Source organism: Xiphophorus couchianus, chromosome 1, assembly GCF_001444195.1.
Source record: "Xiphophorus couchianus chromosome 1, X_couchianus-1.0, whole genome shotgun sequence".
NCBI classification, from domain to species: domain Eukaryota; kingdom Metazoa; phylum Chordata; class Actinopteri; order Cyprinodontiformes; family Poeciliidae; genus Xiphophorus; species Xiphophorus couchianus.
In genome coordinates, this window is record NC_040228.1 from 20,303,568 (window position 1) to 20,331,298 (window position 27,731).

General features: G+C 38.0%; 1 protein-coding gene across 1 annotated transcript; it reads right to left on the reverse strand.

Moving 5' to 3' along the window:
- Positions 1-226: 226 nt before the first annotated feature.
- Positions 227-27,719, reverse strand: ift122 (intraflagellar transport 122 homolog (Chlamydomonas)). The gene is made up of 29 exons (XM_028018026.1): positions 27,585-27,719; positions 26,311-26,377; positions 26,142-26,226; positions 25,977-26,055; positions 24,965-25,041; positions 24,782-24,848; positions 24,548-24,694; positions 23,763-23,835; positions 21,863-22,054; positions 21,371-21,509; positions 20,542-20,735; positions 19,562-19,699; positions 17,952-18,116; positions 17,518-17,715; positions 16,224-16,364; positions 15,407-15,460; positions 14,103-14,264; positions 12,468-12,634; positions 11,776-11,947; positions 10,094-10,196; positions 6,105-6,245; positions 5,920-6,017; positions 4,901-5,001; positions 3,189-3,354; positions 3,001-3,118; positions 2,781-2,909; positions 2,162-2,238; positions 1,870-2,034; positions 227-1,382 (listed from the first exon to the last, which is right to left on the reverse strand). The coding sequence occupies exons 1-29, from the start codon at positions 27,623-27,625 to the stop codon at positions 1,296-1,298; spliced, it is 3,543 nt and encodes a 1,180-aa protein (XP_027873827.1). The 5' UTR covers positions 27,626-27,719; the 3' UTR covers positions 227-1,295.
- Between the last annotated feature and the right edge of the window lie 12 nt (positions 27,720-27,731).

The following is a 27,731-nucleotide window of genomic DNA, read 5'->3' on the forward strand; positions in this document are numbered from 1 at the left end:
AATGAAATTTCTGCAGCAATTCAACTTATTTGCATCTGTAAAAAGCTTAATCCTTAACCACTGCAAGGCGGAGAGCTCCACTTATAGTGTTGAGTGTAATCAAAATCAGCGGGTTATACTGCTCATAACAGCTCTTACACAAACACAAATTCCAAAGTTCAAACAAAAAGAGAAGGCAGTTAAAATCACTAATTTTTCCCTTGTAAAATGGATAATAACAGTCATATGAAAGCCAGCATATTTTATTATAGTTGATACAATCTGTACACAAGCTCAGAAAATACACAGATCTTTGTGTTGTAACATGCACAACACAGTAAAAAAGAGATGTTTCTCAAATTTTTTATGTATCTTACACTGTACACAAAGTACCTTTATTCCCAAACCCAACATGCATTACCTCTGCTTCCTGAAATTTAGAACAACAAATTTACATAACTCAGCTTTACAAAAAACTACAAGTTATAGCTCCAAGATGATTATTTTCTAATTTTCCTGAAAATAAAATGTAAAATAAATGAAAGGTTCTCAAACTGTCTGTGTACTTGTACTGCCTTTAATGGTCACAGGAAATTTTGATGATGTTATTTAAAAATAGATATGAATGAACTGTGATGTAGAATAGGTGAGTTTTTTTAAGACCATTTGTGATTAACTGAAGACAGTTTTGAGATCTCTATGTGTGAACTTAAGGGGACGGCAGTGAAACAAAACTGGTGATTGTGGGTATTCATGCTGTGCTTCACTGACCTCTAAAGCCTTACCCTGACCTTGATGACCTTGTTGTTGACCAGTATCACTTACCAATTTATGTGATTAGTCGACAAGTTAATTACTACTAGCAATCTCCATTGTGTACCTCCAAACACGGAGAAACCTCACTAAAAGTATTGAGTGCGACTGTAAGGTTTAACAAGAAAAAGTATCGCACAACAGATTTTTCAATCTGGTGTTTAGGAAGATTTTAAGTCCCCAAAACTAAATGTGAATTAAATTTTAAGTGTAACACTTTTAATGACATTTTTAAGTCCCACCAGAGACCCTTCCACTTCTGAGTAAAAATGGAATGCATTATTAAATTGCATCTTTCAACTAATCATTCAATGCAAATTGAAAGTGCCAGTGGATAAATCTTTTTTCCTTTCCTTTTTATATGATTTAAACAGGTCCTGTTGAATTATTGTGTTAAAATGCCTGATTGTACTTGGAGGTCTTACTATTTACTAATGAGGTATTTAGCATAAAAAGAATTACTGCAATAAGTGAAATGTTTGATAAATTTAATATAGTGCTGATCAGTTGGGTTCATCAATGGGTCGGCGGCAGTAAGGACAGCAGTTGTGCTGCAGCAAAAGGATCTCATAGTCTTCACTGTGAAACATCTGCAAGAAAATACAGTAAGAAAACATTAGAAAACAAGAAAGAAGCAGCAGCAGATCAACCATCAACCTAGAGATTGAAATCAGACAATTATGATGATCCACAAGTCAACTACAAAAACTTTTTTTTTCTCTCTGTTTATTATATTAATCAAAATGAAGAAATCACAACATTTTCAGCTCAAACCCCCCCCCACATCAAACAAGGGTTTTCAATTTGATAGACTTTTTGAGTTAAATAAAACTTTTATTATTGATGCATAAAAAGGAAAATCGCTTAAATTTCATTTGGATTTAAAACTACCACTTCCTCAAGACACTGCAGCACTTTCTTTTCCTCTTGTTCATGTTTAGGTCATAATAATTAAAACAATTGCAATTGGCCAAACTCCGGATGGTCTAGTCAGATCTCAACTAAATAGAAAATCTGTGTCAGCCAGTTAAAACCATTTTATCAAGAGCTGCAGCACTGGATATGTAAATGCAGTACCTTGAAGCAGCTGGGGCACATGGTGATGCTCACATCCGGCAGCAGGGAGCGGAAGTATTCCCATTTGAGCGGCTTGGGCCAGCGTTTGATCAGGACGTCCCTTCTGCTCATGGAGCGCAGCACTGAACGGCTCACCTTGACGGGGACAAAGGTGGAGCCCCCTTGCTGTTCGGACACACAGATGAACACAAACACATCCTCTTACGGCCTCCGTCTTTTCACTGTCTCCAGCTGGCTCACCCAGCTGGCAGAATATTAATCACCTCATCTATTTTGTCCTTTCTTTTCTTACCTCGAAGCTCATTTTGGCTGAAAACGGATCGTCGTCTGTATGATCCAACTCGTCGTCTATCCTCAAAGCCTCCAGGTCTGCTTGGCATCAATGAAGAGCAAATAACCTTTTACGTTTTTACAAATGTTTTCCACAATGATACCTGCAAAACAGGAAAGCTCCAGATAAACTGATATCTGAAAGCGAGTTCTGGGAGACAATGTGTTTAAGTTGTGCCTGTCAGTCACTTCACGGCCTTGGAGGAACACAACACACCTCGGTGCCCTTGAGAGTCTGCTGGCTAATGCAGGTTAATCCCCACAGCAGGGCTGTGCCTATGGCTCTTCGAGAGTTAGTGTCATTAAGATGAGACGGGAGAGCCTCACTAACCCTATTAGCGCGAGGACTAAGATGACTTAGTTCTGACAGCTTACCCACAAGCACAAAATCAAGGCCAGTGCAGACTAAACAGCTTCTAAGGACCGTCACAAGACAGAGGAGAGCCATGTGCTTCAATTAGAGGAGGTGTGCTGTTTGTAAGGGCAGCTGCAGAATGAGCACTTAATAATTCATATACATCAAGTGAACAATCTGTCACTTTGTGTGCAGATATGATAATAAGCTGAAGATGAAAGGATACCACCGCTGCCCATGTTGGGGCCTCGTGCTTTGCAATCTTCTGTGTGAGGAACCTCCAGGTCGATGAGGGACAGAGCTTCCTCATCACTGATTCCCTCCCCCAGGTAGAACTGCACCAGAGGCAGCACCTCTGTGTCAAACAACATATGCAAAACAATGAAAAACAACGAAACAATAAATCTCACATTACTGTTAACACATTGCATGTTTGAATCACTGACCGTATGACGAAGCGGAGTAGATGAAAGGCTGCCTGCAGTTGATGCACACGCTGCCCCTGCTGTTCAGAAGCGGGTTGTTTGTGGAGCACCGGTAGCACATCATGTCTTCAATAAAGTCCTGCAGGAAGCATGAAACCTTTACCCAACAGGTAACGGGACAGGGATTTTAATTGAAGTCTTCAACATACCTCACTGTCGTGGAAGGGCTTGGAGTGGATTGTGAGGCTGCCCAGCTCTATGGACTCCACTAAGCGTGAGGGAATGTGAAGCTCCTGCAGCTTCTCGTAGGAATATCTGGCCAATTTATACGCTCCCAGTTTGCAACTCTCCTTGGCCAGAGCAAACAAGGTGTTGCTAGCAGTCAGGTTAAGACTTTTGTGCCTCAACATGTAGGGATACACTGATCACAGAGATGTCTGATAACCAATTTTGTGAAGATTTGACAAGCTGGCTGCAATTCTAACTGACTGGCTGTAAATAGAAACACATATTTAACATTTTAAGCAAAATAAATAAATTAATGATTTCTTAAGAGATGATTTGGTAGCAGAGACTTCTCTCTGCATCACCAGCAAGTCAAAAATACAGTAAAATATTTACAAGAGGAACTTGTAAAAGAGAAAAACAGCAAATTTAATCTACTCTTTTACAATACAAGTGCATCTTTTTGTTTTGCTTCATTGGCACACTTCAAAATGCAGGTCATTAATGTTACTCTAAGTGGGATTTAAGGAGCCTTTCTGTGAACATCATGATTAATATTATGAACAGAGACGATGCCACATGGTGTGTGAAGGAGAGTTTTCCACAGCTCTGCACTTAAATTTCAATATTTGAAACCATCAACAATATGATTAAAATCTTTTAAAAACCTTTAATTATATCACTCTGTGTGTAATAGATCTATCATAGGTTTATTTTTTTAAATTAAATTATGGCAATAAATAAACTTTTTAATGATTGAGAGGCACCAGATTGGAAAAAGATCTTTGATCTCCCAATCATTGGTCGTGGTCAGTCAAATGTAAAAATCAGCCAAATTTGGTGACTAGTTCATTTCTTGGTGAATCAGATCCTTAAAGTAGTAGCAAAAAATAAATAAATAAATTACATCACCCACATTTGGCAGAGAGTCTGAACAGAACTGCTAACAATTAGTAATTATATAAAAACAGATTGTGGAGAGCAGCTCTGTGAGTGCAAAGCACAGGTCAATCAGCTGCAGAGGCAACAGCTCTATATCGGGACACCATTCCTCTCCAGCTCCTCCTACACACCCAGCTCTGCTACTCCTGATAAACACACGTCCTTCTATTGTGTAAAGTGTTTAGTTCGGGGGGCTGGGGTGGTTATTTGCAACACTGTGTCAAACAGCTCACACAAAGTCCAACACCTTCCCGCTAAGTTCATAAATCTCACTTCAAAGTTGTCAGATCAGTTCGGTTCAGCCACAGAGGATCCCAGCTGCTGGGGTGGATTTCCTCTTCCAAGGCCCTGCTTTCCTTCCTCATGCCAGCTCCTAGATGGGTTGCTCTGTGCGCTTTTTAGTGGGGTGAAATCTGTTTGTTCAAATTAAAACTTATTGTTCATTGAGTTTATGAACAGTGAAGTGTGCACAGAGTTCAGTAATCAAACCACTTGTTTAGAAAACCAACTATGTGCCTCTTGGTGGCATCGCCTCCTCCCCGTCATCACGGCTTTTCTTTCCCTCAGCAGCAGAGTGGTCTCTGCTGTGGCGCCAACACTTCCGTTCTCTCCCAACTTTTATCTCTTTTCCTCTGCTTTGTCACCGCTGCTGCCAGCCAGTGTTGATTTTGGAGCGATTTGTTGTAGAAAAGAGGTAAACTCCACCCTACTGCAACATCTTGGTGTGTTAAATCTACTTTCATTTCAAGGATACACTTTAGAAATCCCTGGAAGTACATCCTTGGTGAGGTTGTTCAGCAGGAACCTGCAGAGGCTGAAGATTGTCTCTGGCATGTGGGAACTAAAAGGTTCATCCTAAAGATAGAAAAAAATATTTATAATGAGAGATGAAGGTGGTATGCATTAAAAATAACCGAAATATCTAACTATTTTAAAAGCTCTATTTCTTTTACTCCCACTCTTATTCCTATAATCTTTCAACCTGTCCTAAAGCAGCCTAACCCGCTGCTGCGTCTTATCCGTCCTCGGAGTGCCCTGGAAGGCAAAGATGAATTTTCTAAAGCCGTCACTAAAAGCATTTCATCCCCAAGAGTTGATAACTTTAAATCTATAGCGCCTGTCTGGGAGAGTTAGCATGATAAATAGAGGTTTTCCTGCTCTGGTCTGGATCACAGAGATGCCTCTGTTGTTGCGAGGGTGTGACCATGGCGGAGAGACAGAACGAAGGAGCTGAAACAACAAACTGAGCACACTGACACAGGCCAGGTCACGCACACACACGCACACACACAAAACGCTTATAAGCAGGAACTGTGTTGTCTTGAGGCATATAAGGCCTGGGGGGCAGGAGAAGGCCACTCAGGAGGTTGTCATGTTGTTCCATAAAGGAGCTTTTTACCTTAGCGTCAGAGGTCAGGGGGTTTTAAAAGTCCAATAATGGGTGGGATATTTCCCTTTAGTGAACTGTAACCTCAACTTAATGCCTTCTATTTTCTCTTTTGTTCGCTTCGCCTGACACTCTCTGTGCTTATCTTAATTTCCATTTAAAGCTGAATCATTCTGTGGATTGACATAATCTCGCAAAGCCAGACCTATTCTCTGTGTGTGTGAAATCGTAAGTCACGTATAAGTGAACAAAAATAGGTCTCTAACCACATTGTAGGTACTATTTCTGGTACTAAGGAGTTTAAATTTGACAGCTACTCACTTAGGTCCTAGTCTTCCCGTCTTTGAGTAAAGCAGAATTAAAAAGTTAAAGTTCTAGAGTCTCACCGTGTAACGCTGAATGGAGCTATAGACGTAATAAAGCTCAGCAAGATGCTGAAAGCTCTCAAACTTCTCCAGCATTTCCTTTTTCTGTTCTTCGTTTTCTGGTTCCGATAAACAAAATTGTAAGAAAGTGAAACCTCATGGCAAAAAAAAAAGGTTCTTAAGACTTCATTGTTGATGTTCCTCACCTCGGGCAATGTCCAAACACTGCATAGACAGCATCCAGTAATAGTAGCCTGCGTCGTTGAACCTGTTCTCCACCACTGCATTGTGGGTAAGCTGCTCCAGGACTTTTACTGCTTCATTCTGACGCCCGGCCTTGTGAAATGCTGACAAGTAGGAAAAGATCAACAGTCAGTTGCTCCTGTGAGTCTTCAAAAGCCAATTTAATGAAGCAACACTTCATACAGTTGAGTTATAGAGAAACACCATGTTACGTTTTTTACTGGTGTTCCAAGCAACCATTTCACACAACAGGAAAGCAATAATTGGAAAGGTTTTATATTCCTCCTTATTAATGCTTGGCAGAGGTACATATAACTGCTACAGTTAAGTGACATTACAACCACAAACTTCAATGTTTTCCATTAGGATTTTATGTGATATTTTTTATTTTGTTGTGATTTCTTTTACAAATTTAAAGTATGGCACCTTTTTTTCATGCATTTGTGCTTCAGCCCGTGAGATGCACCTTTCACCTCAATCGCAGATCCTTCTAGCTAAAAATGTTTTCTGCCTTCTTTGCAAAACTAGCTCTGGATATACAGCGTCTTATGAGAAGCCATTTTCAAGTCATACCACACATTCTCAGTTGGATTTAAGTCTTGACTGTGAAGAGATTAGTCAAACAAATGGATGTGTTGTTTTTTTTTTTAATCTCTTGTACTGCAGTTTTGGCTGTATGCTTTGGTTCTGTGTCCTACTGGACGTTGGACCTCCAAATCAGTCTTTTTAAAGCCTCTAATAGACGGATATTACTGTATTTAAAATCCCTCTCTTTATAAACTCAGACAGCTTCCCGGTTGCAATTTTTTATAAAAGCCTTCAACAGTATGATGCTGCTGCCACCATATTTTACAGAGGGGTTGGTATATTCAGGATGCTGAGCTGTTTCCTACCATACGTGATGTTTTGCATGTAGAGGTAAAAAGTTTAAGTTTTGGTCCCATTCCATCATGTGAAGCAGAAACCCAACAGCTGTCATATCAATAGATTCTCCCAACTGAGCTATGGCTCTCTGCTGATGCTCCAAAGTTAGTGAGCTTCTTCTCTCTTTCTCTTATGCTCTTCCTGTCTCTTTATGTAAACACTTTTCAGATATTTATTTGTGAAAGAATTTGAAGTATTTTTCCTTTCTCTGAAAACAATATGCAATACTTTCTTTTGGTCTATTATTGCATAAGGTCCCAATGAAATACAGCTAATTCAGTAGTTTTAATGTGACAAATAAATGTTATGATGCACGAGGCACTGTGAATAAATGTCAAACGTGATGTATTTACCAGATAATAGATAAAGTGTTTATAATGTGATTCTCATTTTGCATATGAAAGGACTAGCTGCAGATCAGTCCAGTTATGAAGGCGGTTCTTAAAATATTGCCGAACACCAAAGCACTTCTACTTTTAGGTCCAAATAAACATGAGATTAGTCTCTGTGTTCCTATCACTGGGTAATTAGAAGCAGCTTTTAGGAGTCGACCTCAACAGTGACCCTGCCCCCACAAAGCACTGCAAGGGTCAAAATGCATTATTGGCAAACATATATTAGAAAGCCTTACTGGATAGAAATCACATTCAGCTGCTTTTGGTTACTGTTAGCGACAACAAACCCCAAACCCCCACCTAACAGAAACACCAAACACAAACTGACAAGTCTGCAGACTGTGCTCCATATTTTCTAATTTGAGCTCGGTTTTAGAGACAAACAGAAATGCATGTTATCTTACATGTTATATTACTACAAAGTCAGCAATATGCTTGTTTATCACTTAACAGAACCATTTATTTGTCCACAAAGATAAATAATATCTTAGCTGTATAAGCTGAGGACAAAGGGGTAGAGCATCTAGCTGCATCAGCATGTAATACAGATAAAGTCTACTGTTAAACAAACATGAACAGAAACTTATAACTACCAGATAATGTGGTTAACTTTCCACTCTCGTTTGCATGCGAACACTTATTCCGGCCAATTCAGAATATGCATTTAAAAATATAATACAATAAGGTATATGAAAAGATTTCCAAGTATTTTTTCTCCTGCTACCTTAACTCTGAGATTTCCAAAAGGTTGCAAAAAATTTCATCATCCTGCTGGCAGAAAGAGGTTGAAAGCTCAAAAAGATGAAAACCCATTTTGTTATTTTATTAACTTCTTACATCTGTGAGCTTCCGCTGTCTTGTTTTCAAACGCCTTTTTGGTAGAACAAACAGCTAACCTCGAATCTCCTTCTCTCTGTATTGACATCCACACGGAAAAATGTTGTCGGTGCAACCCGGTAGCTCTTACATTATCTGCAACCATAGATTTGATAAAACTGGATTTTTGTTGGTCACCAGTCAGAACAAATTTAGGTGACAACTGGGCAATTCCAATCAACAGTAGGATAGTGCAAGAAATCGCAAATTTAACAAACTACTTGGAGTAGGACAAGTCTTAGTTAAGCATTTGAGGATTATGCGTTCAGTATCTCAATGCCAGAAAACATTTGATAATGCTTTTCGTTCATTGCCGATAAAGATGCTTAAAGGAGGGCAATCAAATCATTAAGAAGCTATATCAAGATTGTTTCACTGTCAAAACAACAAGTAACCAGAAATCATCTAAAAAAACATAAGATGTTGCTAAGGTGGAAATAATGAGTCCAATTGTTTTTTTTCAGCATCTAGATAGACTAGACGCTATCTAGGTTATGCATTTGTATGTATTTAGTTTAACTACTGTATGTGTTTACTTAAAATAATCCAGTGTCTTCACAATATTCATTGATACCTTCATTTCATGTGTTTTCCTAATATCCTGCACCCATTTCTTGGTCCATCTCTGCAGAATCCTATAAAGTAAAATTTTGGGAAACTGCATTTTTGCAGCACTCAAGCAAATATCCTTTAATATCACCATCTCCTTAGCCTGTTTCACTGTTGCCCAGCATCCTAAACATCTTTTTTTAAATTCATTTGGATTGGGGCTCTTATTTGGGGCATTTTTGAGCTTTAGAAATCCATCTCTACTGCTCTAAAATGACAGCATCGTTTCCCATTCAAAGAATTAGAAATGATGACATTTAATAAGCGCAGGGATTTCTAACAGCATCCAAATAAGAGAAGTATTTTTCTGTGAAGAAAAGTAGCTCATTAGATAATTTGTCAGACTCAAGAAAGACATCATGACAAGACCAGATGCTCTTGGGCATATTAATTCATTCAACTATTCAAAAATGGAAATAAAAAACACACAAACAGTTTTATTTTGTGTGCTGTTACTGTGGAGCCAATAACCGCTCATTATTTCATTTTGGAGCTCAATTGTTATCCATAAAAAGCCGCAAAAAACAACAACTAAAGCACTTTAGCACTTTGAGCCATGAGAAGATTGTCACAGAGAAACACCAGTGCATTGAGTATGAGACTACTGAGACATCACAATCACTGGTAACACAATACTGCCTCAACAGCTCCCTAAAATGCACACAATTACCTAGAAGCCTGCCTATAAGCAAGCCCAAACACAATCAGTCATAAATCCCACATAGAGACGAGCAGAAGAAGATTATGTAGGAGAGGAAATATGCCTGCTGAGATTATAATTATAAATCTATGAGCTGATTATGACTATGGTTAGAGTTGGTAATCATCATCAGAGCCGCTTGTAGCACTGGTGATTAGAGGCAAGCATGCGTGTCACTCACTGAACAGGCAGCCGAGCTGTGTCCTGCTCTGGCAAAGAGGATCATGTTTTACAGGGGATATGGAAAATCTTGAGGAAGTTGTGGGAAAAAAACTCTGTGTCCAAACCCAGCAGGTTTTATCACTTCCATATGTAGACCAACTAAAAGTATGCTCTATATGTTCACAGAAACCTATTCCTGGAGGCATGGGTTTTTAAAAAGACGGTAATACATGCATCGTATTCCAGAAACAAATCGACTGAGTAAAGGTGAGGCTGGAGCTCTGACCTTTCTGTGCCTCCTCGAAGCGATCGTTTTCAGCCAACCACTGGGCGTAAGGCACAAAGACGTCATATTTGAACTGTGGGTGCTTCTCCACCAGCGAGAAGGCCTGGATGATTGACAGTTGAGAGGACAAAGGAAACATTTCAGTTAATAGAGCATCAGTGTTCAGTTAGTTGGTACAAGATAGAAAACATGGTTAAATGGCCTAGGGCAGGTAAAGACCCAGCTGTAACTCATTAGGGAAAAACAAGTTACTGTACATTTTTCATAAAAAACACACCTAACCTCAAGTCAAAAAATTTCTACAACATTATTAATTAACTGAAAACAAAGAGGAATGTACAAGCAAAGCCGGCTAAACACTCAGTTACAACTACAATCGCATCGCTGTTTGAATGACAGGAAATAAAGAGTTGCTGTGGGGCCCAGTGAGCAAAAATTTGCCTTACAAAGTGACTAATTAAGCTCGATGTCCTGTGGCATAATGAGAGCCAAGAAACGCTCACACCAAAGAGTGTGAGCAAAATGTTTTGAGTGAGGTCTCAAAGTCATTTAAAAATACTTTGCTTGAGAGAAAAATGGCATCCATATGATGTAGCAAAGTTTGTGTTGTGGTCTGGCTGCCTTGTTGCCCACCTCCCTGGGAGAAGCACATAAAACCAAAGTGTTCCCTAAACCTCCGACACCCTCCTCATGTTTTCTCCTTTCTCGCTCTCTGAGGATTAAGAAATACTCCAAGAACCATGTCTTTGAGATTTGATGTTTTGCTTTTGGCTCTAGTGATTCCAAATGCAAATCATCCATATGCATCTCTGCATTGCCTTTAATTTGATTACAGACTGCAGATGGATTAAAGAAATGCAGTATTTTCTTTTCCTACGAGCAGCATAATCTGCTGTGATGCAGGAGCGTGATTGAAAGTTGAGTATAGTTTCAAGCTGATGCAGCATATTGTTTTGAACTTCTCACAGGCTCATCATAATGTGGGCATGGATTCAGAGAAATCAGCATCTTGATGATCGGCTCTGGAGGGTCTGTGGTTTCATTTGTCAGTAAATGAGGAAATCAGGCAGACATGTCTTCTTGTTTGCATTCAGCCATGGTTACTCTGTTATTCTGACAAACTATTTGTTGGAGCTCCCTGCCAAACAAGCCATAAAATACAGTTTACTCTGTGGCTCACGAAGCACTTTATTAACAACTGTTTTATGTTACTGTATTGCGGGAGGTTCATAAACATTTTTCCTGCCAAATATGCTATATTTTTCAGACTTGAATGTGTATAGTTCTCAGGTCATTTTCATTTGTATTTTCAAATAATAAGTTAAGTCAAAATACAATAAAAATACAATGTAAAAAATACAAGTAGAACCTATGAGATGTATATACAGTATGTATGTATGTATGGAACAGACCAAGAAAAGAAAACTGAATGATTATGATGACATGTGCATCATGCGTTCAAATCAATAGTAGTAAAGCGCACTTATTTTTTCATTTCTGAGCAACCTAGTTTTTTTAATTCACATATTTACTAGGTATGTGATGAGAAAGGGAATAAACCTGAAAAAAAATCTATTTCTCTATTCTTTCCCCCAGTAAATAATTCAATCAAACTGACAACTCTCTCAAGACTTTTCTGTATACGGTGAGTCATCCTGATGAGCTGAATAAGTGTCTCAGACCTCTTCCCAGTGTCTCGTCTCCACATGCAGCTGCACCAAAGCCTTCAAGTCCCCCATCTTGGAATAAGTCTCTGAGGCATAGCCATGGTGTCTCAGCCTCTTAAAGTGCATCGCACACTTCGCCAGCGGTTCACGCTCAGCCTTGTCTAGCTTACGGGCGATGTCGATCAGCCTACACGAGAAGAGGGGAATAGGTACACAGATAGGGTGAGTGCAGGTAAACCATCAGCTTGCCGCCTGCTGCATCATGCTCATGACCCCGGAACGAATTTTAATCAGTCAGGGTCCGAACTTGAATCTGATTCAGGTTAAAGAGCTCTGACTGTGCTGAGCCCCTCTGATCCACCTGTAGCACCATAGGAGGATCGCAACACGTGCACAGCGTGTCAGATGGAGGCAGTAGGATGACTGAAGCAGCCACCACTGATCTATTTGTCTACACAGAGAAGTGAGTGTAACTTAACGTGATTGTCATTTCTTTCTTTCAGGATGCTGAATACTTGCGACGCTTTGAATTTTGGAAATATGAATAGGATATTCCTTTGTAAGTATGAAGTACTACTGTCTAACTCTTAGAAGCTACGATAAAATAGGTATTTTTTTTAGTACAAAAAATAAACAAATAAAGGTGTGTACTGATAACATAAAGATATGTCAAGGGAAAAATATCTCCTAAGGTGAAAGGCACTTACATGTCTGCCCAGCCGTGTTCTCCAATAATATCTATAGCTTTCGCGTGTTCTCCTGCTGACAGGTACATTTCAGCTGCAGCTCGTGGCTCCTTGCTGCATTTAGCCCAATCTGCCTGCTTCGTTATTAGTAACTTTGAGCTCTGTGGGTCTGTAGCACCAACAAACTCCTGCAAAGAGAGAAATCAAATTACTTAAGTAACATGGAAATGCTGAGTTATCCATTATGATCATTGCTAAATATTGTGAAAACAGTTAAACATATTAAATTTGCTTCCTTAAAATGAATCGTGTCCTGAAAAAAATAGAATAAATATTTCAGTAGTACTGATCAGAAATAGCAATGTGAACTAATCTACATAAACTATTTTTTTGTGTTTTGTTTTTTAATAATGACAACAGAAAGCAGTGGCAGAATCATGCTATGGGGATGCTACTTATCAGCAAAGGGCCGGAAGGCTGGTAAACATTATTGGAACGGAGCATGTAACTAAATATAAGCGATGCTGGATGAAAACTTGTTATATGCTGCAAAGTATTTGAGACTGAGGTAGACACTCAACTTCCAATAGAGGCTACACAGGGCTACAATGAAATTAAATTTAAAATTCAAATTCAAACATACTTTATTTGTTTTTATTTGTGTCTTAGATTCTGTGAAGAAGAGTGGTGGTTCTATAAAGTTTTAACTCATGGAAGGAATTACATATAACAGACTTATCAAATTTTCATTTGTAAAGAAAACTTTCCCTCCAATTCACAATCATGCAGTGGTTTGTGTTGGTTTATCATTTTAAATTCCTGTGATCTACATTAACTTTGAAGATATAAAGTACCAAACAACAATACGGTTCATTGGGCATAATTCTACATACAATTTCTATCCACCTAAGCCAGACAGGATATTATTTCCATTAGAAAATAATGTCACTTTCAGTATCTCAATAGTAATCTTTAGAGAGAGCAAAAACCCCTGCTCAGACTAAACCATCTAAACCATTCAAGCTGTAAAGGTCTGAGGCAGGAGGAAGAGAATCGGACAAACATCAGGCAGCTCCTCGGCCTTTCCCTCCGGTGTCCTTCCTACCTAAAACAAACAGGCTGCGCGGCCAGATGGCCACACAGCCACAAAAATATACAGCTGCCACATCGCACAGATACAATCTGATACACACATGCATGCAGAAATATACATGAATAAGTCATAGCTGTGTCATCTTCCTCAGAAGTAAAATGTAATACCTACGTTAAAAAACACTGCCACAGGAGCATCAAAAACAGAACGTATATATTCAGTTTGCATATACATTTATATGTTGTTTAAATAATAACCATTTAGGAGAGCCATCCCTGTGTTGTCCCAGAGTATTTGTGTAAAAGTGTGGCATCTGTGCCATGATCAGATGATGTATGATGTAATTCCGGTGATGTATGAGGAGATGAAAGACAGACGGCTAAAGGGGCCTGTCTGAACACGGCACAGGGCCCCAACTTGGCATTTTTCCACATAATAAAGAAAAGCCACATGTTCTCAACTCATACAACTTGCAGTACCTCACAGGGTTTTTTTGTTTGTATTTGTAAAAAGCTGAGTTGCAAGCAATTTGCTGTGACTTTGTCAGTAAACGCTTCAATCACCTTGGCGTACTCGAACATGCGCAGGTCGGTGTACATGCTCAGAGCTTTGGATTCATGGCCGGCGCGTTTGTAGAGCTTAGCTGCCTCGCGGAATTTCCCCTGGAAGGCATAGACGTCTGCCAGGAAGAGCTCGTTGTCGTTCTCGCCCCGCTTCTTCCTCTCCTACAAATCAGTCAACATTAACTGTGTGCGGACAAATAGTCGACTGCATGTCACACATCTGCACAACAACAGCTAGAAATACAGAAATATTCACAACCCTGCATTTTTTTTTTTTACATTTTGTGTCACAGATGCAAGCTAGCATTAATCCAGCTGCTAAATAAAGGCCTTAGAACTTTGTTAGACAACATAAACGAACAACCACCATCATTAAGATCAAGGAAGCACAGCAGGAATAAAGTGAAGAAGCTTAAAGCAGGCTTTGAACGTGTCATAAGCTGTGTAGGGAACACAGCAAACATCTGGCGGAGGATGCTCATGAGAGTAAATTGTAACTTTTAGCCCTGCATGCAAATGATTAGCCCTGCATGTATCATGGAAAACCTGCACAGCACATCCCTCCGAACAACCCATTCTCACAATTAAATATGGTGGTAAATTTGGTGACACAGCCCATCATGCTTTGGGCTGTTTTTTTTCAAAAGGGACATAGAAGCTGGTCAGAATTAATGAGAGGTTGGATAAACTTAATCACAGGACAATGTTGAAACATCTGAGAATGAAGAGGAAATTCCAGCAGGACAGTGACTATAAAAAGAGCTACAAAGGAATGATTTAGATCAAGGCACATTTCCGTGTGTTAGAATGGCCTAATCAAAGGCTAGACAATGATTTTGCAGAGAACACGGAAAAGTAAGTTTTATGGACACTCTCCAGCCAATCTGACTAAACTTGAGTTGCTTTCTAAATAAAAAAGATTTTCTAATTGCTCAACGCTGATATGATGTAAACAAGGACAGACTTGAATCTGTGACTTCATCAAAATGTGATTCTATAGCATACTGACCCAACATTCAGCTTTTCAGATGTTCATTTAAAAAAAAAGCATGCATCCTCCTATTTCTAATTCACAATAATGCAACATTGTGCTGGTCTATGCCATATTATCCTCAAATAATACAACAAAGTTTGTGGCATTACCATGACCAAAATGCTCACTCAACACAAATAGGTAGCTATACATTACCTATTTTAATAAGGTAATGTATAATTTAATGAGAAAACAAGACAAAGATGAGAAGGACATTGATGTATGACTTATATATGACTTTTTTTTCTTTCCTCTGATGAACAGACATTACCTCAATGCTGCTGATCAGCTCCAGGTAGCGCAGGTCTCTTATTCTAATAAAGGCCTGAAAATGGAAAAACAGTGTGATTAAATTATTTTTTTCTTATAATCAGATTAATTCTGTATGCATCACTAGCTTCAGCTTCTTCAAAAGCCCTCTTTAGAGAGTAATTAACCTCGTGAGCTACAGACTATTTTCTAAATTCCTCACCTGAAAAACCTTCTGACATTCAGTCTAAAACAGCTCAACAACTTAACTAAACAACTTGGGTTTTATGGAACAAAAAAACCTTGGCATTATTTGAAATGAAGCAAATCTTCTTGTCATTAAGCACTGGCAACAAACAACAGCTCATGCCAAAAAAAGAAGACTTCAATTTTGTTTTCATTTCAAACAAAGCTGTAAATTATAAACTGAGTATAATAACAATAAGTATAAATGTGGTGATGTGATTTAAGGATATCCTCATGTGTTGCAAATTAAGCATAACAAACACAAAGAAAATCTCTGTTTTAATGAAACTAAAATATGTGAAATGCTTGGAGTTTTATTTATTTTTTTAAATAGTGATGGATGTGTATTTCTAACAAATACAAACCAAAATGAACAAAATGAGAAGCAAGAAATTTAAAACACTGTTCCACTGTTTATTTTGCTCCTTGGAAAAAGTCCAAAGATCTGTTTCCATGTTTCAGAGATAAACGCCATTGAAAAAAGCCGGGCATGAATGTCTGCTATTGTTTATTTTTTTTTTGCTGATTCAACTAAACGTAGCAATCTTGTGTGTGATAATGACACATTTCTTAAACTGGTGTGTCTGACTCACCTTCTTGGCGGTTTCAAAGTCAAGTCCCTCCAGAGCTTCTGTGGCTAAATCCCTCCAATCACTGTCTGTCACACCGAGACAGGCGATCTGATAAGCTTCCTTAAACATCTTCTTCTCTAGGTATTGGTACATGGGTGCTGACTGGGCAGAGAAAATGTAACAGTCTCAGAGAGTTTTACATTTTTCCATCTTACAAATTACAATCTTCAACTTTTTTTATTGACATTTTATGCTTCAGACCAACACAAAGTAGAACAATAAACTGAAGTGGAAGGTAGAGGAATAAATGTAATGGTATCAAAGAGTTTTACATTTCGTCATGCTACAAATAACAACCTTCAACTTTTTCTGTTGATATTTATGTTTTTTTATTGATATTTTATGCTTTAGACCAACAAAAAGTCGAACACTATACTCAAGTGGAAGTTAGAGGATTTGTAAGGCAGTTGTACACATTCTTTATAAGTAAAAATCTGAATTTGTATTCATCCCCCTTTACTTTGATAACCCTAAGTAAAGATGAGAGCAACTAATTACAATCATAAATCACATAATTAGTAGACAGCAATTACCTGTGTGTAATTTAATCAAAGTACAAATCCAACTGTTCTGTGAAGTAGCAAAGATGCTCATAATAACTCTGGAAGAGATGTGAAGATGCACATTTTATATGTCAGAATCTTGTATAATTTATGGTTAGCTTAATTTATGGAAAAACATAAATTATGCACTCTAAACCTTTCTATCTTAGACTTCAGACTGCTGGAGATTCACTTTTGAGTTGAAAAAAGATACTAAACATACACCCAGATCTACAATGACAGAGTCAAAGTCTAGACCTAACCTAATAGGGAATCGGTGGCAAGATTTGAAAATTGTTGTTAATAGAGGCTTCTTGTCAAATCTCGTTTCTGCAAAAAAAAAAGCTGGTAGAGACAAACTCTAAAAAAGTTGTACTAAATTATAAAGTATTAACTCAGATGGGCCGAACACCAGAGCAGGCCACAATATTCAAGTTCTTAAAGAAAAGTTGTATGAAACTATCATAACTATATATGTCCACCTTATTGGGTTGGTCTAACACACAAAATCTCAATAAGAAAATTTGAAGCTTGAGGACGCAATGTGAGAAAATGTGTAAAAGTTGCAAAGCAGTGAAATATTTCTTCTAAAACAAATAACCTTCAGGACATTTTGACCACTATCTCAAGGTTGTGCTACAAAACTCTTTTTTTACTGAAGGGGAAACCGTCACTACAACTAGATTAAAACATGCCAACAAAATACAACCCACCTGAGGCACCTCGACAGCAGACATGGAATAGACGTGGAGACAGAATATTTTCGAGCCGTTGTAGCCGACCATAAAGCCCTGCATTTTCTGCTGGTGCACAGGAAAGTTGCTCGCCTTGATGTTCAGATAGCCGTTCCCAGAGAAGCACAGCATGTCCTCACACTGCGTGTTCCAGGCAACACTGTTAGCATTAGGCTCCTACAGAGAAAATATGATAGGATATGAGAAAGTTAAGGTGTAGAGGCAACTGAGAAACAAAGAAGAGCCAGAAAGACATACTTCAAAATTAAAGTCTCCCTGAGCTGCTTGCAAAAACTTAACATGCATCCATGTTTGTTTGTTTTTTTTTTAGACAAGCTGATTTTGCGTAGTCCGTTCAGAAACCTTTCGATTTGCTGTCCTTGAGATGTTTTTCCATACTGCTTTTGACAAACCTGAAAAAGTAGTTCTTTGCTTTTGATGTCATAGACGAGGAGGGTGTTACGTTCATCCACCACAGCCAGCTTTTTGCGGGACGCGCTCATGTCCAGGCAGCGCACTGACAACGACAGCTTCAGCAGCGTTATTGGAAAGGGGTTGTCGATAAATATCTTCAAGATCTACATCACAAAATCAGAACAAAAAAAATCTGAGCAGATGAAATGCTTGCTGTGATTTACAGGGACTTGCAACCTGTGGTCCGGAAGGTTTTTGGGCCTTTCACAACAGCTCTTAATAACTGCTTATAAGTGATATATATGTCATGATAGCAATAGCTGTGCTAATAAATACAGTTTTTAGTTGTTTTTCCATTTTTTTATGAAATAATTGTATTCAATGTTCACATGAGAACGACACAAAAAGTACTAGTATAAATATTATTCATTCTCTTTTTTTCTTTATTTCAAACGCTAAAAATAGTAATAAAAATGTGGTTCTTTAAAAAATGGCAATGTATTTCCTTTTTTAGATTTTTATGAAAAATCGTAGGTGGTCTTTTTTTTAAATATCACATAAAATTTCAGGCTCTAAACATGTCTTATTTAGCTGGACTGAGGGCAAAAATGGCTTTTTGGTGGGTAACATTTGCAGTGTCCTATGATAGACCAACACAAATCAGTGCAAACTGGAAGAAAAGAAGTTTCATATTTTTTTACAAATAAAGATCTGAAAGTGTGCAGTGTTCTGTATTCAATACCTTCTAGTCTGACATCCTTAAATAAAATCAAGTATTTTAGTATTTCCCTTACTAATCACCTACTGTAATTAATAGAAGATGTAAGAAATTTACTCTACAGCTTCCCAGAAGTCATGGAGAAAACACAACAAACATGTGGAAGAAGGTTTTCCAATTAAATTGGATCACAGACCTTCACATAACACTGAACACTGTTTAACCAAGGTGAAATATGGCAGTGATAATGTTCAGAAGGACAAGTAAGCTTATCAAAGTTGATAGGATGCATCATTTTAATTCAATTCCTTTTTATACCTGCAGATTCCCAACAGCTATAAACTTTACATTTTACAAGACAAAACGTTTCAGTTTCTCAAAGAATTGTTAAAATGATCCCATAAAAGGGTCAGAAAATTACACATGATGTAACACAGATGTTCACACATGCTCTCTCTTCAAACTGACTGAGTTTGAGTTATTTTGCAAAGATAAAAAGGCAGAAATTTCAGCTTTTCTACATGTGTGAAGATGGAATAGACATACACCTAAAGACTGCAGCTGCTACAGCACCAAAATGGCTTTCTATTAAGTGTTGCGTGAGAGGCGCTAAATACAAATGCCTAACACATTCAGACTTTCATTTATCAAAAAATAATCTTCAAAACTTTTCCTCCTTTATAATTATGGACTACTCTGTGTTAATCTATCACATAAAATCCCAATAAAAAAACATTGAAGTTTGCTGTTGTACCAAAAGCAAAGCTACACAGATACCTTTGCAAGACATCGTAAATTTTGCATTTCTCCAAATTCCTAGAGAATTGACATAAGGGAATGGTTACCATTTCAGAGTTCCTGTAGGAGAATACATTGTCTTTAAGTACTCACAGCTCCGTTTTTTAACCCCACAAGTAGACCCTCTTTGCATGGCGGGCCACCAATCACTTTGATGTAACGAATCATAGATTCCATCACCCATTCTTTTTCCTTGACACCGGCAAAAGACAGGCACTGGAGCCTTTTCTCCTGTGCAGAGCATAATAAGTAATATGAAACCACAATCATATACAGTCCTGACTAAAAGATTCATTATGGCAAAATTGCGGTTTTAGCTCAATCATTTCATGGGCTATTAATCATAGCAAAACAAACTCATATAAGTCCAATAAATTGCAGCATGTTGTTCTTTTAAACACGGCAAAGGGTGTTTCAATGTCAGAAGGCAATTTTACAAAGATAAACAATGATATAATCTACCAGAAGCATACACAGAAACATATATAAGAAATAATATCTGTCTGGGGCATGAAACACAAGCAGGTCCGATAGAGAGATCTAAAGCACCTCTGTCACACAAAGACAAATTTAAAAGGAAATAACCTCAGCGCTGTTTCTCAGCCCCACCAGACGCTGTCAAACACAGACGAAAAACAGAGGAACCCCCCAAAACAAAAAAGATAACCCTTCCAATCCATTCAAACTGCCTTTTTTTATCCATCCAGTTTGAAGAGGGTTGCAAAAGGGGGAGAGGCGAGTGTTGCCCATGTAGATGGGAACACAAGTACAGCTGGGGTCTCGTGCGAGCTCGGCAGAAACGTGAAGAAGCAGCGATTCAATTCCTGGGTAGGTTTGGAGTAAATGGTTTAACACTAATTCATTCTGACTTCATCATCTTAATGGCGTCCTAATGTTTCTACAGCTGCAAGGGTCAAAAGGATTTAGCAGAGAAACTAAAGAAGGAAATGTTTCATTATGAAAGAAGCCAAATGCAAAACAGGTGGGTCAAAAGCAAGTTTAATAAAATCATTTGATGGGCTTTGCTGAGTTTTTAATGAATTCAAGAAAAAAAAAAAAAGATGATTCCAGACCTGACAGAGAATGACGTGCTGGGAGCAGACCACCAGCAGGTTGCACTCAAACTTTTTGCAGATTTTGTCAGTAATGCGGTATTCCATGGTGGATAATTCGTCCGTGCAAATGTTGATCTTCTCGGGTAGCTGTATGGCCAGGCGGTTTCTGTAGATGGCGATTTTCTTTACCAACTCATGGCATTTGATTCTCACTAGGAAACATAAGAACATGGGTAGAGAAAATTTTCAAAAGAAATATAGAAATTGCTTTTAAGACAAAAAAAAGTATGTTTTCTTTTAAGAAAATGTCTGAAAACCAGAACCTCAATTTTAAAAATAAAAACAGGGTTCCTATAAGCTTTCTAGACTCTGATTTTGAGAATTTTGTCCTTTATCAACAGAAAATGTAATTAGACTTTTTGTTACACTTTACAGATTTAAATATGGCTCCTTCTACCCTGGTGGAAGATTGATGGATGGGAAAGTCTGTAAAAACAAATGTTTTTTCATACTCTATGTTTTTCCAATAGACTCTGATTTTTAAGACTTAGAAATCTTTAAAAAACTTAAAAATCAGATTTTCCAGACTGTGTGGGAGCCCAGCCAGACTTAAGAAAAGTCTTGTGTTGGTAATTACCTTCAGTTCAATTCAAAACTATTTTATTCAAATGGAATGGCAATAATCTCCGAAGAAAGTCTAGTAATGTAGTGAAAGTGTAATTCCATCTCTACACAACTGATTCAGGTCAATGTGAGGCTAAAAGACACCCAACCCATTATTTACTAAAGCGTCATAACATCCCTTCAGTCATAAACTAAGCTGCATGATGCAGGTGCAAAGCTTTACAGTTTTGCTCAGTGATGAGGTCCTGCACGATGACATTGGTCATGTTGTCTCTGTATGCGTAGAGGTCTTTGTAGAGGCCGTGAACTGTGGTGAAGTTTAGTTGGTAGCAATAGATGGTCCCATCCTGGCAGCCACACACCTAGATAAGAGACAACAATGTAGCAGTACATCCTATTAACACCTCTAAGAAAAGACTGAGGGAGTGGGAAAATGTTCCTGTTGTTAAAGCATCTATACTGCCGAGCTGCGAGAATCTGCCAGGAACCAATTCTCTCCTGTGTGCCTCATCACTTTCAGTTAAATATAGTGAGAGGAAAAGCTGTAAAAGAGTGACTGTAAAATGAAATAGCTTGTGTATCTGTGTAGTTAAAAACTGTATTATCCCAACTGGAAAAAATATTTATCGCTTTCTCTGCGACATGCATTCCTACTCAGGGGCATGGAAAGGTGAGGTTTTGTTGAGATATATGGAACAATGTGATGTGGACCCACCACGTAGTTGGAGTCGGGCTTAACTCGGCATGTCCACACCCATGCTTTATGCTCTCCAATGGTTCCTAACCGCACACCATCTTTAGTATAGAGGGACACCTGTTTGTCTGAGCCACCCATCACAATGTACTCGCCCTTGGAGAAGTAGCTGATGCAACAGGGGTCGTAGTTTAGAGTTCTCTCTTTTAAAACCTAAGGACGACAAAGAGAGAAGAGCGCATTAAAAACAGGAATAAAACAAGCATGTCTTGTATTTATTGCTCAGGGGCCTGAGCCAGCACTTCCTACTGTCTGGGCCGGCACACTTCAAAGTCCTCACTACATTCAACTATCCCTTTGAATCTGATGAAAAGAAAGACAAAAAAAGAAAAAAGAAAAAGAGAGCGTCTGTGGATAAAAAAGCCTCTATTGTATTAGAGTTCAAAGTCCATTTGTGCAGCATCATATCAGGTCTCTCCATTCTATCCATCTGTTTTTTCTCACCGAGCGGAAAAAGGGGGACTCCCTGACAACTGCTGCTTATTTTCTTTCTTTGTGAGCGATCCCTAGTGTTGTAATCAAAACAGAATGTTCATTTAAACTGATAAATAGGGAGATAACAATGGAAAAAGCCCCAGATATACCAGAGAGAAATGAACAGTTCGGATTTGTCTATAATTACAATATTGGCCACAGGGAATTGAAGAGGAAGCAGTGATTATGAGTAGGCCAATAAAGCATAGCAGGATCATCACCCGTGTACTGTCAGGGTTTCAACAAACAGTCAGAATGTAACTGATTCTAAACTCAGTTAAGGATATTTTGTGGGGTTTAGGGTTGCACCGATTTATCTGCAAGCTGATTTATCTTCAAGCTGATTTTTCAATCCCGATTTCCTCAATTTTGGGGAATTGGTGATCGGCCGATTCCTACATGTGAAGCTGATCTTATCCACCAGTCTTATCTACCTCAACTGAAGTCTAAAAACCAATACTGTCCTCTTTTTGCCCTGCTGTGAGAGAGGATTGACTGACCACCATACACACCCACCAGGTCATGTCTGCAAGTTTTCAGTCAATAGTCACCTCACTATTGCCAACTCAGTGTGGTGAAACTGTTATATCTAGCAACATTTCAGACAAAAAAAAATGATTGGCCACAATCGGAATCGGAGAGCCAGGTTTTTTAAAGATTGATAAACTGCAATCAGCCAGAAAACCTCAATCGGTGCACTCCTACTAGGGTTACACCTACAATATTTTAAAAAGTCAGCTGTTATTTCTGATAAGTTACAGACTAGCTGGTGTCCTGTAAAGATAGAACATTAAATCCATTTGAATTTACAGTATGTACAAATGCATCTAAATTTATTAGACTTTATAGAAAAATTGACTTAGTTCACTCATTAACTTCCAAAACTGAAACTAAGATTACATACTGAGTGATTTTAAGTATATATTTTTGTTACTATTGATTATAATGGTTTACAACCAAATACAGTATGTCAGACTATTAAGAAATTCCATTAAACCAATAAAAAATAGCCAATTACCATAGAAATCCTCTGCAATGAGAATGAGCCTCAAAATGTCAATCCTAATTAAGCTGGCTGTAGCCAAGCATCTTAATGGAAAGTTGATTAAAAGGAAGAAGTGTATACAAGGTGTACAAGCAAAAATAACCAGAGCTTTAAGAGGACTGTGAAGCAAACCCCTTCAAGAGTGTGGCTGAAAACATGTTGCATTCATTCTGCTGTCAATATTTATGCTGATTAAAATGACTTCACTATATGTAGTTACTAGTGTTAGTATTATTTGATACGGCATGTATATTTTAATATTTTAAAATTTAAGTCAGAAATATGAGGTATTAAGTTGTATTCGGGAAGAGAATATTTATAGCAACAATTACTGATGTTCACCTGTTTCCCACTGAGCTGGTAGAAGGAGAGTTTCTGACCCCAGTCTGCCACAGCCAGCGTGTCGTGATCATCCCTGTGAAGCAAAAACAGCTTAGCCATTGGTGCTGATAAGTATAGTCTTTTGAGCTGATAGCGGCTTTGGTTGGTTAAGTAATAACAACACTGAAAACCACAGAGGCCAATTTTCATTTTAAAGGTTTCCCCTGTAAATGACAAGCAGGCAACAGGGAGCTTTGTTATGTTTCATCTTAATCACATTTGTACTTACAAAGAAATATATGACATGGTAAGCGGATGTACCTATTCATCCTGTCAAATGTGTCGCTGTCTGGTTCCAAGGCAACTAAATCCCTTACAGCTTAAAACACAACTTCTTCCCAGAAACACCTCATGCTAATTTTTAAACAAACTATTATACTTTATGGATTGTTTCATTGATGATACATCTGTTGTATTTCATCGCTGACACTTAAAACTAACTTTGCACATTATTTTTGTATTGCTTTATTTTTCTCCAAAGAACCCAGTCAGAGAAGGGCTCCTGGTTTTGGCAAAAGGGGGAAGCAGAGAACTGAGACACTTTCAAATAAGCATCATAATCTCCCTCACAGTTCAACCACTCTAATGTCAACTACTGCCACCTGCTGGCCTCGCTTAAAATACGCAATTTACAGTCAATAAATCCACAGTGCTAACACCATGGACAACACAAGATGGATGAAATTTTAAAAAAAGAATCAATATTTCTCATGGATGTTATGATGCAGTAAGTAAGAATCACTAACCTGGATGGATTCCACGCTATTGACCAGATTGGGGATAAAGATCCTCCTGGACGCTCTATCTTGACCTTCTCCTCTCCATTCTTGTTCCGTATGCTCACCACACCATTCATCATGCCAAGGGCGAGGTACTGCCCATCGTTTGTCCACCTGAAGTTTAAATAAACTCAAGTTGAAGCATCAATGTTTTGCATGAAAAGATAAAAAGTGTTTCATGACAGTCGAGAAACAACTTACCCACAGCATGTTATTCTGCTACTCACTTTATTCTTGTTTACAGATTTTTGTTCAGGGGACCACAAGCCTAAAAAATATGAACAGATAATGCTCTCTTTTTGATTCTTCTTGAGATATCACAAAGAAGAACTTCTAATCAACCAGTCAATCTCATGCATAATATGTGATTGACTGGACACTCACCAAAGTCACCAGATGAGCAGGAAGCAAGTTGGTGAGTGATTGGGTTGTAGGCGACACACTGGATTGCATCATTGTGGCTGCAGATAAGGTCAATAAAAAAAGAAAGGTGAATGGAATGAAGACACAGTGTACACATAGGATGTAAAAGTGGATAATCATGTCTTATTCAAAAAGAAATGTTCTTCATGACGGATATGTATGATTCATGCCAGTGAGAGAAACATATTTCCATATTAACAGACAATCATTTCTTGCATTTTCCTTGGATAACACAACCCAGTTTTCAGTTTTAAATGAGTGAACAGAAACGTGATTCATTATAGGTTATAAAAAGGGATGGGAACTGTGCTAAAAAAGAAAATTCAGGAGGGTTTGAGGAGTTTTCAGTACAATTAAAATATCGCTTTGGCAAACATTTCTGAATTGTATGGCTTGATTGTGGGAAGAGAAAACATTATTCCAAGGTCCTCTCAAGGCCATGTAGCTATACTCGATCCCTTGGGATGATGGGCATACATTTAGCGCCACCTGTGGGCTCAAATGTGCAATGGACAGAGATTTTCCACCTTTGGGCCTGTCTAAGGATTTTGTAGACAGGCCCAATTTTTTACAGTACCTTATAAAATAATTTCTATCCTGTTGGTTAACCAGGATTTTATCTGGGAATATCAGAGAGAAGTGAATGCAAATGCACAACAAATTTAGCAGATTAAGAATTTTGTCAGCTTGTCCAAATCCATATAAAAGCAGTGCTGTTTGTGTTTGCAATCTGACAAAATGAGATAGCAGTCATTAGGCTGTTGCCAAATATCCTAGTTTTGCTTTAAAAGATAATACTTATGTCTTTGGAACATGATCTGTGAATTGTTGGTGCATAAACAAACTGAATCGAAGAGATATTTATTGGCTTTCTTAAGTCATTAACCCCTACACAACAACATTAAAAACATAAAAATAATGCAATTACTCTTGAAAAGTAAGGAGAAATTATTAGAATAACAAAATCACTTACGTATATCTTAAAATACCCTCCAGTTTAGAAGTCCAAATGATAATGCTTTTGTCTGCAGACCCCGAGGCAAACCTCTTACCTGCGGAAAAACATGGCTCCTAATGAGATGAAGGTGAATAAGATACAGAAAGTCCTAAGCATTCAAACAGAAAACCAGCTCAGTACCATCCCTGGCATAGGCCACACAGTACACTGTATCACTGTGTCCTTTTAAAGGCTGAATAATTGTCCCATCTTTGGCATCGCAGACCTGGAAACAGAAACCATAATTTGTTACAGCAATGCATTCTGCAGAGATGTCCCTCGCAAGGAAAAAATAAAAGGTGAGCCTTACCAGCACACGTTGCCCTGCAGCCATTATAATTTGGCTGCCATCTGGCTTGAAGGCGAGGTCATAAACACTGCAGTAGAGAAAATTGTTTGAAATGTTTGTTTTCACAAGATTGATTGGTCGATTAGCAACAATGCGCAGAGTCATTTATCAGTAAAAATCACATATTGCAGTTTTAATGTTGAGAGTGACCCCTAAAAGCTCTTGAGAATGTTGTTTTATAAGTGTATTTTTCTTATTTTTATCTTGTGCATACAAAGAAGCAACATCAATGTAAACAAAGCTGATAACACACAGCCCTGCAGAGAGATTAAAGCTGTTATACATTCAGAGAAAAAGCAGGATGTATAACAATCATAGGGGAGGGGAGTAAACTATTTGTTACTCCCATCCCATGAGCATTTTTTCTAATGATTGGTTGATTAGTAAAAATGCTCATGGGAACATTTTTTTTAAAATGCTCCCATGATTTAAAAAAAATCCAACAAAAATAAAAAACGAGTCTGTAATAATAACTTAAAACTCTAACTGAGCATGTTTGCATACCTAAATACCTGACAGTATTATAGTTATTTTAGTTGTGTGACATATTTTTCAACTTCCAGTTTAAGAACATGTAATGTTTTATTTCTAAATATTGTAGACCATATGGAATGACATGCAACACTGTACAGCTATATTTATAAAACGACAGAAAATGTGGTAACATTTAAAGTCTGTATTGTATAAAGTCCCTAAGCAAACTGTATGCAAAAACATGTAGGTAAAAGATAGATAGATAAAGCAGGGTTTCCTAAGTCTAAATAAATTGTTAAAACGTGGACTGTATTAAATTTTACAAATCAGGACATCAACAATCTGAAAAGGATTGTGAGTTTTAAAGCTAGAAATTTAAAAAAAAAACGGAAAGAAAGGACATACGCTTTTTAAGGTCAGAGAATGAGAACGTTCTCTGATGTAGCTGCAGAGGTAATTACCAATGACAACATTTTTTGGGAAAACATTAAATGCAAAGAAAAGGCTTTGACAAAGGAAACATTTCAGTGAGATAATTGCGAAGAAACAAGACTATAGAATCTAGCTAGATCTGTGGCAATAAATAGAGACTTCTAGTATATAAGGTGTCCATCATTTGCCTTCGATAAATAGCTAGATGCTAAAGTATGTTAGCTGGCTTCTACTAGTTTACATAGCAACCACCGTTGCTATCCGGCTAGCGTTACATCCTAGTTTCAGACCAGGGTAAAAAAAATAAACACAAGCTTAGACTCTCTTACCGATCACGAACCGTCTCTTTCCATTTTTCAATTGGCCTCATTTTCAGCTATTAACCATAAAAAAGACGACCTAATTTTATTTTAAATCAACAAGTTATTGCAGTTCGGGTTTTCCGTTGTCAAGCTCTGCTCGGACTGCGCACGCTC